Source organism: Adiantum capillus-veneris, chromosome 10 (assembly GCF_014529385.1).
Source record: "Adiantum capillus-veneris isolate H3 chromosome 10, ASM1452938v2, whole genome shotgun sequence".
In the NCBI taxonomy this organism is placed as follows: domain Eukaryota; kingdom Viridiplantae; phylum Streptophyta; class Polypodiopsida; order Polypodiales; family Pteridaceae; genus Adiantum; species Adiantum capillus-veneris.
In genome coordinates, this window is record NC_140940.1 from 120,157,039 (window position 1) to 120,170,468 (window position 13,430).

Sequence of the window (13,430 nt, forward strand, 5' to 3'; positions counted from 1 at the left end):
ATAACACAATAGAAATAGTGTAGAATGTAGTTGCAAAACTATATTAATTGATTCAACTTGAAAGTGTGTACAAAGGGCTCATTATATGGAGCTAGCTAAGTCATCTCATTTGGAATCATTGACGATATCATACAAAGGCTCCAAATCAGCCCATCCAACTTGCAAACTTGTGGGTGACCTTTTAAGACACTTTAGAAGTCCATTAACTAACTCTAGGTGAGTCCACACCCTCTAAGATACCCACACCTTGAGTACCTTTTCCACATGCTAACACATGGTTTTGTGCCACCAATGCATCCTAGTAGGATATAGGAAATACACACCAACATAGGAAAAAGCCCACAATTCCCAACAACCCTCCCCTTGGGGTTTGGACTATGAAGAAACTGACATCTCTGATACACTCCAATCAAAGAGCAAAAGAACATCTCCAATCCAAGAGACACACTATCACTAATTCAAGAGACACTCAACACCTCCCCTCAAACAAATGCATAAAATTGAGACCAAGCTAGTCCAACCTATCTCCAAAAAAATACAGCTGAAGGGGAAAGGCAAAACAAAAGCTAGAGAATGTTGTCGTCGACTAGAAGGCTATTGTCGTCTTCTTCTTCATCTTCATCTTTGTCTTCTTCTTGCAAATAGACTTTGGGATATATGCATGCTAAGGTGGTACACTAGCTACTTGAATTTTGGGGGCTAGCCACTTCATGTTACTACCTAAGTTTGTAAGTGGTGGAGGTCACTTGTAGTACCGAATTTGAGAACATGGGGTTTTTTTTTCAATATATATATATATATATTAGTGTCTTTTAAAAAAAAAGTGAGTTTGAGTGGCTTGGGCCCCTTTGTAACATCCGCGAGCGGGGGAATTATGACATGGAGAGCTGGGGGCATGGAGCTATTGTCGTGCGCCAAACGGGCTCAGTCCTCTACACAAATGTCAAGGAGCAGGTGGGAAAAGAAAGGAAGGCACACAGGCACAAGTCTCAGGAGCAAGAAGCCAGGTAGAAGGAGAGCAAGCCGGTGAGGAAGACACCACCCAGGCACGTCGTGCATGCTTCTCCAAACAAAAGAGCTGCATCCTCTACTTCTGAGGGGGAGGACCATGACACACACAGGGTGAAGAAGAGAAGGCCAAATCCTACTCATGCAACACCTGCTGTAGAGGAGAGGCAAGCTCGTCATTCCCGATCAGACCAAAATGTCAGAACCCTCGCTTCTCCTGCACCGATGTCTAGGTGGAAGCCTCCTCATGTCAACTTTGAGAGGAAGAGCCAGTTTTGCATGACAAAAGCAGAGGCCCATGAGGTGTACAAGATTAATTGTGCTGGACAGGATCCTAGGCTCCTCAATGAGGAGGATTTTTCAGATGAAGACTGGCTGCAAGTGTTTACTGAGGTGCCAAAGAGAGGCAGCAAAGTCAAATGCAGGTTTGTTAAGAAGGAATTCTAGAGCAAATTCTACTCCATGTTCACTTCGGTGTACCAGGAGCCTCCTGGGAACTATGGTATGGAGGTAACAAAGGCATTTGTCAGGGGTTTTCTCTATGAACATTTGAGAGGGGCTCTGAATTGGGCAGCTTTTGTTGAGAGCATTGTAGCCAATATGGAATCTAGCAAGCTGCCAGCTGAAGAAACAGAGATGGGCAGTGTTCCACTCCGCAAGTGCACCGCAGAGCTTGCGGCGCATGACCATGGTTACAAATGTAGATGATGGGGATGTCAGTAGGGGTTCTGGCTTGCACAATGCGGCCAAATTTTCAAGGCTTGGAAATTTGTCTCTTCCCGTGAACTTGATGATGTTGGAATGGCTGTGGAACTCAGCCAAGCAAAGGCATTAATGCAGTACCATGAAGCGTGTAAAAGACGAGATACCATGCATGCAAATGTGCATCGAAATGAGGGGGAAATGTCAATCATTAACAATGTGACAACGTCGCTTGCAAAAGCCAAACATTGATTGGGGGAGCTGCAATCATCTGCGGCGAACAGTGCTGATGTGGAAAGGGAGAAGGCACGGGTCTTCAAGCTCAAAATGACGCTAGAAACCTTGCAAGCTGAGGTGGAGGATGATGACTGCAGTGCAGAGTTACTTGAGATTACTAGGAAAATTGAGATGAATGAAGAAATTCTCCCCATAATGAATGCTTGTGCCGATTTTGTAAACGCCATGCAACGGAGGAAAAGCCCGGTTCATTTACAGGTTCCACCCCCCAAAGTGCCACCACCTAATGCTGAGATATCGCAGGTGCCTGATAGCTACAGTGCATGTGGGCTGCTCATGTATGACGAAGAGGCGTTGGGGATATTCATGCTCCCCTGCAGACATGCTTACCACATATATTGTTTTTCCAACCTTGCTGGTAGAGAGGGAAAATGCTTGGCTGTAAGTTGTGGTCATCTCATCCCAGATAATATCAAGGAATTAATGTTTGTAGACAGCGGGGGTGACACATCTCCTGGATTCTTAAAGTTTGGTAAGCAGGTCATTTTGCTCATTTACATATGGTATCTGTGAATGTGGCTGAGAATATGCGTTGTTATTACCATCTTCCTAGGTAGCATATGGGTAGGCACCTAACATAGAGGTAGTTGTGTTTGTGGTAGCATTAGTCTACTACCAGTACAACTTCAAGCCTGTGCATACTTGTAGGTGTCATATGAGCATGATCTCAAAGGTGGCTACCTATAATTGCATCTCCACTAGCTGGTACTAGCTTCCAAAGTGGTGCTTACTAGGGCAGACATCTAATAGTGTGACATGAAGGGTAGCCACCTTGTTAGACAATAGCTATGGTGCCTATTTCTTAATGGTTGGTATTTTCCCTCCAAGAGAACTATGGTACCTCTTGTACATGTGGTAGCAATGTGGTTGGCTAGGTGGTACCATGTATAGGTGTTCTAGACTAGATATTAGCTAGGTAGGTCTTAGCTGGCAAGGTGGCAGCTGGCTGGGTGGTAGATGGCTAGCTGTTGACTAGCTACCACTAGCTACTCAGAGCTAGCTAGTGACTAGCTATTGCTCAGTAGTGGCTACCTAGTCACAGGTATCCACCCTTCAACACTACCTAGTCACAAATGCTGACTTGCTAGCTGGTTGGGTAGTATGTGGCTAGGTGGCTAGTGACTATGTGGTAGCTTCTACAGAGGTGGTAGTACCTATGGTAGGTGGTGGTCCACCCCACCCAAGTCAGACCTGCCTAGTCACAAGTGCTGACTTGGTTGCTGGCTGGATAATAGGTGGCTAGTGGCTTATGTGCTAACTACTCCAAAGGTGGTAGCTATGGTAGGGGGCGACTACCACTTTATTGCCATGATCACGTGTCTTACATTCAATCTTTAGGCACCAATGTGTGTACTGGCTAAATTGTAGCTACTATGGTTTGAGCCACCCACACAGTGTTGTTACCCACTAGTATTGTGGTAGCTACCAGTCTAGGGATAGCTACCTTTTTCATGCAATGGTATCTAGCATGGTGGGACATAATCTTTAAGGTTATATCCATTGATGGTTAGCTTGTCATAACCTAAATTGCCTAATGATTGTGCAGAATCTACCTCCAAGAAAAAAAGCGAGGTGCAGGTCCTTTCAACCAAATCAGATGACAGTTTTGGTAACCCTCTCTTCGGGGACATTCGTACAATATTTGTATGGTTTTGTCAATAAATGTTGCCTAAGCTTCCTATCTATTGATCAGATGCTGAAAAGGGTGATCTAAACACTCAAAAGATCTCCAAAGAGGTCAAAGTGGGTGCTACGATCAGTGTTCTCTCCGATAAGGAAGAGAGACATTGAAATCTAGAAGGTAACAACAGTTCCTTGGGTCCTTCAAAGCACTTGTTTAGTACAAAGTTTACTCATCATTCTTTTTTACAATGCACCTAGAGTTTATTTTTGGGATGTTTCAAAAATAGATGTACCTGATATAGAGGAAACCCAATTAATGTATGGTGATGTGCTCCCCATTGTGCATGAAATACTTGCAGAATCGCCACTTGTCAGGGAAGAAGTGGAGCTCTTCAAGAGCCAGTATCCTAGCAAACCCTTGACATCCATACTGGTGAACCAAGAGAAATCTCCCTCAAAAATCCCTAATATTGCAGAGGCTCTTGCAGGGCAAGAAATGCAAAAAAACGCAAAGTCTCAGAGATGTTTGCATCTGTTTGGCTTGATTAGGGTGTTTATTAATAGTTACTACTCCTGTAGGGGGGGCAAGGGGAGACCATAATGAAAGGTTGGATGCAGCCAAAGGGTCAGAGAGTGCTAAAGAGAAGGATTCTGTGGTTGTGGATGGGGACACCGGTGCAGTAAGCGGAGAAAACCTCAAAAAAGGTGCTTCAAACACATGGGCAAAAAGATGCCTGGCTTAGACTCTACCTAGTGTCCATGAGTGATGCTTTATAGACAACCCTTCTATGAGCCTTTTTGGTTGTACCATCCTTTTTGTATCAAACCACTATCCTTCTTTGTACCACAACCCTTTTGTAATGTAACAATAGAACATTTGGATCAACCTGGAGTTCCTCTTTCATTGTCAAAGTGTTTTTTATGTGACTTGTGATGTGGTGCATGTGTCTTTTGATGCCTTGTCCATTGAGGTGAGATCCATTTTCTCTTTAAAAAAATTAATATTGCAACTTTCTGACTCTTGCATTCTTTTTGTTTAGAGGAACTCAAACCCTTGGGCTACAACAGGTGGAAATGGGTAATGCCCCAAGGATTGAAAGGGGTTTTGAAGTTCTTGTCTACTTTACGACGCACAGGTTTTGCCAACACAGCAAAAACACCAAAGGAGCTGCTCCTGCTGATACAATCTTTGGCTATTTTTGCTGGCAAGGAAGGCACTGACATGAAGAGTGGTACAATGTCTGATGATGAATCACAGGATCCTACTGCCGGGGCATCCACACATGTGTACCGAGTGGCCCCTCCAGAATTTGTTCCTGTCGATGATGCTCAGAAAGATTGCCCTCTGGGGAAAGATGTGCAGCCAGAGCCTCCGAAAGAAGTGCATTCGCCAGAGTTACAACAAGATGCAAGTTCCTGTACAAAAAGGTGGAAGGATGTTCTAATGCCTTTCCCAATTAGCATTGTGATTGCTCCGTTGATGGAGGGTACACTACCTCCAACCTGTCCTGCTCAAAAAGTCCTGGTATTAGACATGAATGGGGTTCTCTTGAGAAGATACCCCAATCCAGAGATCCCTCCGAGAACCAAAGATTTTCTCTATCGAAAAGTGTTCAAGGGAGGCAGTGACCGTGGCACCTTTTGCATAATCAGGCCAGATGTGCTTCAATTTCTTCATGAATGCGCAGACATCTTTCACCTTTGCATCTGGTCCAGATGCACTAACAGAAACATGAATATTAAACTTAAGGGTTGCTTGAGCGAAATGCACTCCTGAATCAGTAAAGAGAAATTCTGCCAAACTAACTGCGTCAAATTGCCTTTCAGACTTAATGATATCAGAGAGCTGCAAGGCGGCGAAGCAAAGCCAGTTTTTGTAAAGGGATTACCCGAGCTCTTAAAAAGGAGACCAGATTGGAGGGGGTCATCTATTCTTATGGTGGACGATACACGATACAAAAATATTCTCAACAGTGATACAACCATGATATGTCCACCGACATTTCAACCGGATGACGAATCACAGGATCCTCGCTACCTCATGAACACTCTATTGCCGTGGCTAAAGGGGTGGAACTGTGTGCAAGATCCTGATAAGTATGTTAGGATGCACATGATATCAAATGAGAAGGACCAGATTTCCCAATATGTTATCAAATATTGGTCACAAAGAAAAGCGACTCGATCGTAAGAGACAAAGTTTAGGTTTGGGCCTATGTACTTGTGTAAACAGCCAATGGGAGTTGATAACCCCTTTTTGTATCATTGACCTATTTATATCAGTCTTCTTGAATCTGTAAAACTGGCTTCATACTAAAATGGATATCTCATACTTCTTGGCATTTTTGATTTTGTTGGGAAATGATACGTGGTACTTCAAGTCATTTGTAATTGAGTTGAAAATTTTAAAGCTTAGTTAACTGTGTTGTCTCCTCCTTGCAAATGCCACCAGTATAAATCTTGTTGTATGGTAGATATCTATTTCTGCATGGTAGCTGCCTGTTTATGAATGTTAGCTATGTTTTTTGCATGGTAGCTGCCTATTCTTGACTCGTAGCTATCTATTTTTGCATGGTAGATGCCTGTTTAAGATTGGTAGCTATCTATTTTCTGCATGGTAGCTAGCTTCTTATTACTGGTAGCTATCTATTTTCAGCATGGTAGCTAGCTGCTCATGACTGGTAGCTATCTGGTATTAGCATGGTAGCTAGCTTTATCTGCATGGTAGCTCTATGTGGCAGCTATCTACTTATTTCTGGTAGCTAGTTGTTGTCTCATGGTAGCTACCCCCTCTAACTCATGATTCATACTCATGACAATTTTGACATAGAAGATTGTGTGCATGGGAGAGATAGAGAGAGAAATGAAAGGGGGGGGGGGGGGGGGAGAGAGAGAGAGAGAGAGAGAGAGAGAGAGAGAGAGAGAGAGAGAGAGAGAGAGAGAGAGAGAGAGGATGCTGGTTTTACAGTTCCAATTTTTTAATTGATTCGTGGTTGGATTTTGATGAGAGGCCTTGTGCCTCGGTCTAGGAACCATCAACTGAAGACTTTAAACCTCTTCTTGGATGTTCGTTCTTCCTACCGCTTACCAAAAGCTCCTGTTGTGGATCCTTAATCCTAATCCTATGTATTTTCTATTCTGGCTGAGGCTCGTCCCCTTGGGGTTTTGCTGTGATATAATATTTCAAGGGTTTTACCTCAACGATTTTCAGCCTTGTGTTTGGGTTTTCAGCCGTTACGGTGTAGTTTTATGTTACAGTTTTTGCCCACCTTCTTTTCCGCGAAGAGAGAGAGAGAGAGAGAGAGAGAGAGAGAGAGAGAGAGAGAGAGAGAGAGAGAGAGAGAGAGAGAGAGAGAGAGAGAGAGAGAGCGTGACTCGAGGATGCTGGTTTTTCTCACCTGTAAGGCAACCGTCTGTGAATCCTTTTCACCCAAATCTGTCCATGTCAGACTTGTAGAAAAGAATTCAAATAACGTTGATGGAACCATAAAACCCGTCTACGGTCTCATAAAGAGGTAATTCCTTCAATTAATACCTAGACTTATTCACACCCACATACTTTAAACTCGTTTCCTCGCTCAACGCCTGGTTGGCTCGAAAGTCTGGCGCCCCTGCGGTATTTACTTTTTAGTTAGAAGTGGGAAATTACAATGGCTTTGAATGCCAAGGTTCCTGACTTGTTCACACCTAGTTATCACCCGCTCTGGCTATATTGAGGTTTAAGGATTCATAGGAGATTTGGAATTCTGGTTGGATTATTGTTTGTTCATTAACGATGAGGCCTTGTGCTTGAACCCTAAACCATCAGCTGAAGACTTCCCTACCCACAACAACCTCCCAAGTGAAAGGAAGGTACCATTACAGAGCAAACACTTCTCTACCCACAACAACCTCCAGAGTGAAAGGAAGGAACCATTACACGTACAAAAATAGAGAGCAGACGTCCTATTGTGAATTAGAGCCCATGAACAACATAGCAGTATATCCTTGCACCATCTAATTTGGAAGAAACAAATGATACTTTACTCATTGAATCTACTGGAAATTCTAAGGTCCCTATGTATCCAAGGGAATGCTGTTGTAAATAGCCTCATATACATCGGGGGACATCACAAACAAGTTGTGGTCGATTCTCTCCATGGGAAACTTGATAGCTCTCACAAGGTGTGATAACATATAGACTTCGGGCTTCGAGTGCAAGAGCTTGTATTCATGTGGATTTCTAGATCGTTGCTCATACCAAATTCCCTTGACCACATAAGATCCTCGCAAGCAATAATTACCCCAAGCATTGGTAATTGGAGACTCGATGCATGACTTCTCTCCCATGCACTTCAACAAATAGATGTCCACAAGCTCTTCATTGTCTGCACTTGCAGCAACAACAAAGTTATCATTTACATGCAGAACATCTATTAGGGTGTCATAATGTCCTTCATAGGCTGGATTGTTTGTTTCTTCCTCCGCCTCAAAGTTATCCGTGGGCTCGATCAAAACGTATTCCCAAGACCCCACATGCACAGAATTGGAGCATCTCCTCTAGAGACCGTGCATACATGCACTACAAAAGCATGATAGTGTCCTACTTTTCAAAGCTCTCCCATTTGTCAGAAAATGACCAGATATGCAATGAATGCTCCACGCATTAGGGACAGCCTTACAATCCCATGCCTGACTTGGATCGACCTCATCTAACTTGATCTCCCACAACACTCGTGATACTAGCCTGGTCATTGATGGATAAGAAGCCTCTGCGCCTGTAGACATGGTCTCCCTCAAGAATGCTACAACTTCATGTGCACACTAGAGTTTTAATCCATTTGACTTCAACTGCTCATGAGTGAGATGACGTTTGATGATAGCCCTTGCTCCATCATGCTCACCTTCTCCATCACCTGATCCTAAAAAATTCCATGTCATAAGAGCCCCTGTTAGAGTGTCATACCTAGCAACAAAGTAAAAAGGCCTCCTAGCTTTGAATTGAGAGGCCGCTCCATCCGACCCACCCAATGTTCTTGGACTGCTATGCCAAGTTGTTGCAACCATTGGTGATGTAGCATGAAACAGTGGCCCCACAAATTTTACATTGGCAAGTAAAGCTGACGGAATGCAAGACAAGAGAATCTTGCCTTATCTGGTTTAAGGCATCTCTCAAAAAGACATCTGGACATGTGTTATGCAGCAGCATGTGTACCTATCCTTAAGTTTGCAGACAAAAGTATGGCTTCAGTTTCTTGAAAGTTCGTTGCCCAATCTTCACATCTGGATGGGATCTTTGAAATTGAAGGAAGAATTCTACCTGTAAACATGCAAACCTTTGGACTTCGCATCCATATGAGCACGGTTTAAGTAGCAAGTAAAAAAAAATTTGTTGACCTATTTCTATTATGCACTTGATTGTACCTACTTATGGCCTAGTCAGCTTAAGTATATTTGATGGAAACCATGCACTTCAAAATACCTTCCCTAATACAGGAAGCTACTAGGTGTCATGCAATCTATAGCCACCCGTCACCAGACTAGCCTCCTTGATGAGCTCTTTTTGAGGTTGCCACCACCTAGGGGGTAGCTACCTGTATGATGAGCTCTTTTTCAGGTTGCCACCACCTAGGGGGGTAGCTACCTGTATGATCTGTTAGTGTACCAGTTTCATGCTCCTACCACCACATAGCACCCAACCAAAAATGAAGGTAGAGTGGTACATACCTGACTATAATCTTCAACCAATAACAAGTTGAACCCTAGGGGATAGCTACCATGTATGGAAGGTAGCAAGGGATTGGTCACGTCCTACCTTGGGAGGCTGCAAACCAAATGGGTAGCTACCTAGAACATAATTGTGGTGCTCTCAAGAAAGACTGAAATCCATGTCATTGTAGCCACCTCATGAGCACACCCCACCACAAATAATGGGATAGCTACCAAACAAGGTACTTACAAAAGGTAGCTACCAAGGACATACTAGTCATGTGAAGAGGGAAAATAGCCACCTCTTGACCTGAATTGCTACATTGTGCTCAAACACCACCAGATGGGAAAACCTAGCTACCACACCAACAAATTTTTACCCTACAACCCCACCAGATGGGAAAACCTAGCTACCAGACCAACAAATTTCTACTACAAGCAACATTATAACTACCATCTTGGAAGCCTACTAGTAAGTAGCTACACTCAATATGTCTTATAGATTGGGTAGCCACCAAGACAATGACTTCTGAAGATACTAATGTATATAGTAGGTGGAAATCCCAGGTTATAAGGTGCATGCTGATTGATAGGGCATCATATCAATGACTTCTTCCTTAAAATTGATAGCTACCACCCTTACCTCATACAATCTGGTGACTATGAAAAACATTCCTGTAGATATGCAGCAAGAACTAAGCTTGTATCAGCATTGACAGCCTGCCACATATCACTCCAATGGTAGGACTCATGAAACCAGAGGGTGGTTGCCACCATATATAGGGCTGATTACCGTATTTATCTCACTAATCTTACAGCTACGAAAAAACTTACAACACGCCAACAAGAAAGATAGGAATGAAGCTAATGTAATCTTAGGACACTTTTCAAAGTGCAGAAAAATATCATAATGCAGAAAAACATCAGAATGCAAAAAACATTCACCTAGGGTTGCTCTAGAAGATGCACAGGATGCTTTTGCCACAATTTTCTCTTGATTCGTCTTCGGCACACATCCTTCTTGTTCGGCGAGACACGGGTATTCTCTGTCCAGAAGGAGAGCACCAATTCCTTGACCTCATTAGAGATTGCATCCTTTATGCGTGCCTGTCGCTCGCATAAATGCAATGGCAAGGATTGATTTTTTAATTTCTCTCTTGCTGCGTAGAAGTTTCTACGGTGTGTCCCTAGAAGTTTTGAAGCTGCATAAATGTTTGGGGCCGGTGCTCTCATGGCCATCATGATAGTCACCCTCTTAAGAAACAATTCTTTCTTGCTCCTGGGTTTCTTGATGGTGGAAAGAGTGTCCCTGAAACCCACTAGCATTGGATTCTCTCACGTCTCAATTTTGATCCCACGCATGCAACCATCATTCAGCACATCCTTCATGATGGATTCCTTTGTCTCGTTGTCAAGGCCTCTTGTGTGCTGTTTGAAACATGTGACAATACGCTTTGCGATAGCTTGGCGTTTCGCAATAATCGGACAAGATGGATATTGGTTTTGACTTTCCTTGAGCTGGCGACGATACTCTCTCTTTTTGCGAGCTTCATAACTTCTTGCAGCAAGCCTTCTACATTTTGCACACTCACAAATGCTGGCATGGTTTGCACATGCTCCAAAACCTGAGGGAGCTTCAACACATGCTGTTCCATCTATTATCCCTGATCCAAAACTTGTCGATGCCCCAATCAATGTTGTTTCCATAGATGCATTCCTATTTCTTTGTTGAATAAACCCATTACCCAAGGGTGCTAGAACCAATGCTGATCCAATGCTTGAGGTTGCTCCACTCAATGCGGGTGCCATGTAGACTGAAGTTAAAGTCCTACCGCTTGTAAGGTCAAGACGTGGTTGTCTTCCCACCATGGCCTTCTTGATATGTGGCAAAGAGTGCACACTGACCACTCTTCTTGCAATGTATAAGTTGTAGTTGTAGTTGTAGTTGTTGCTTGAAACCTCCTGCTTCACTACCAACACCCTCTGTGCTTAGCTCGAAAAGCTTCTCTAGCTGCTTGCCGATTGGAAAACAAAAGCAAAACATCTTCTCTGCAAAACCTCCTGCAAAACTCCCCTTTTGTGTTTGTTTTTGCCTGGAAAAGAAGCTTATGTGCAAATGCTCCTGCAAGACTACCAACTTTGTAAGAAACTCCCCTTCTGTGTTTGGTTCGTAGAGAAGCTTCTGTGCAAATGTTTCTAGAAGACTATCAATGATCACTCTCCTATGCTTGGTTTCTGTGCATGTAGAGAGAGAGAGAAGGAGAGAGCAAGGTGTCTGTGCATGTAGAGAGAGAGAGAAGGAGAGAGAGAGAGAGAGAGAGAGAGAGAGAGAGAGAGAGAGAGGAGAGAGAGAGAGAGAGAGAGAGAGAGATCCGACTAATTTTGTTTGAAAGTTCTCCAGGGGCGTGGAGGGAACTATGGAACTACGAAACTGCCAAAGGTCGTGGGAATATTTTAAGCATAAATGTCCACGCTTTGAAACTTTAAAGTTTTATTTAGAACTCTTCTCTTGGTTCCTGCTTTGATATGCAAGAAGCTACCTCTCCACCACCAATGTCCGGGACATAGGTATTTAGTCCACCTAACCATGCACACACCCTTTGGGCCTTGGATTTCTTCTTGTGCTGCCTCTATCCTTTTTGAAACACTTGGAAAGAAGGTGACCCTTCTTCCCACAAATGTGCAAGTCTTTGATGCTAGACAATCCTTTGTTATGTGCCCTTCTTTGCCACACTTGAAACAAGTTTTATTACTCAAACTAACTACAAAAGCTCCTCCCCTTGAAGTAACATTCCTCCCTTGTTTCATCTTCTCGAGAATTAAAGAGTTGATTACATCTCAAAATCTGGTGTTGGATCCTTCTCCTCAATGATGGTCACTATCTGGTCAAAGCTAGGAGGTAAGACTACTAGAAGAACTACAATTTTGTCCTCCATTGGTACTGCGCTGTTTACATAAGCTAGTTGTGTGGCCATGCTTTTAAGGCGATTGACCAAGCTTGCAATATCTTCGCTATGTTCCATTTTTAATTTGTATAAATCCTTCTTTAAGCTCACTTTGCTCTTCTTTTTCCTAGATTTAAAGTTTTTTTCTAGTGCTTCCCATGCAGATGATGAGGTTTCACAATCATCAATAAAGTTTGTCATGTAGTGCCGTGATTATGATTCCTAATGCATGCTCTTCCTAGGCTTGATTTTGTGCGCTCATAGCCCATGTCTATATGTGTGCTCCATCAGTAGATGAAGAATCAATAGTTATCATTGTTGTGATTACTTCCCACAACTCCTTTTTCATTAAATAGCCTTTCAACTTGGTTTTCCAAGCATGAAAGACCTCCCTGCTAAATTTCCTAAGCCCTTTCTCTCCCATTGCACCTTGGAGCGGTCTTAACACTTGGAATTTATGCCAAGGACAGTGTCTAACTCCTCACAAATGCACAAAGTCAATAGATATGGATCTCAAGACGATGTTGTGCTCGGTTCATTAAAATTTAAATTTTAATCCATTTTTGAGAAAGAGGGAGATAGAGAATTTCCCTTGAATGTTCCTATGTGAGGTACCCCTCCACTTTGAAAGTGAGGTCACCCTTCAATAGGAAGTAGTTGAATCTTGAAAGTCTCCTTTGTAAGCTCAAGAGAAGAAGGGATTCAGGCCCTCGTGGAAAAACCTCCCTTGAGGGATTGCTTGAAGAACTAGTTCTTTGATGCCTTGGATCTTCCTTGAATCTTTGATAGCTTTGAGCAAAAGAGGATGCTCTCTATTTTTTGCTCGCTGGAAGCAGCCCTTGCTTGGGGTGGGGTGTGTTTTTGACTGGCGCTCGGGGTTGTGGGACAACACCGTTACGGCTCCTCTTGCGTCCCTTGTAGGACTAGCAGCTACCATACCTGATAAGGCCTTTTAGGGATGAATTGTGTAAGTACTTCACGTCTGGCCGACCAGCAAAGGCTTGGTGTGTGAATCCCAACTTGCGGACCTGACCTGCTTTATAAGGTAAGTTTGAGAGCCATTTCATGTCTGGCTAGCCTGCCCAAAAATGGCGAGGCCAATTTGAGATCAACACCACATGGTCTCCCCCAAGTTAAGTGTCAACCCACTAGCCAACACACCTATTT

General features: G+C 43.3%; 1 protein-coding gene and 1 pseudogene across 1 annotated transcript; one reads left to right on the top strand and one right to left on the bottom strand.

Moving 5' to 3' along the window:
* The first annotated feature begins 3,946 nt into the window (after positions 1-3,946).
* LOC147449547 (uncharacterized) lies at positions 3,947-5,821 on the top strand (annotated as a pseudogene).
* Positions 5,822-10,653: 4,832 nt separating this feature from the next.
* Positions 10,654-11,187, bottom strand: LOC147449548 (uncharacterized). Its single transcript, XM_086522635.1, has one exon. The coding sequence runs from the start codon at positions 11,185-11,187 to the stop codon at positions 10,654-10,656; it is 534 nt and encodes a 177-aa protein (XP_086378761.1).
* Positions 11,188-13,430: the final 2,243 nt, after the last annotated feature.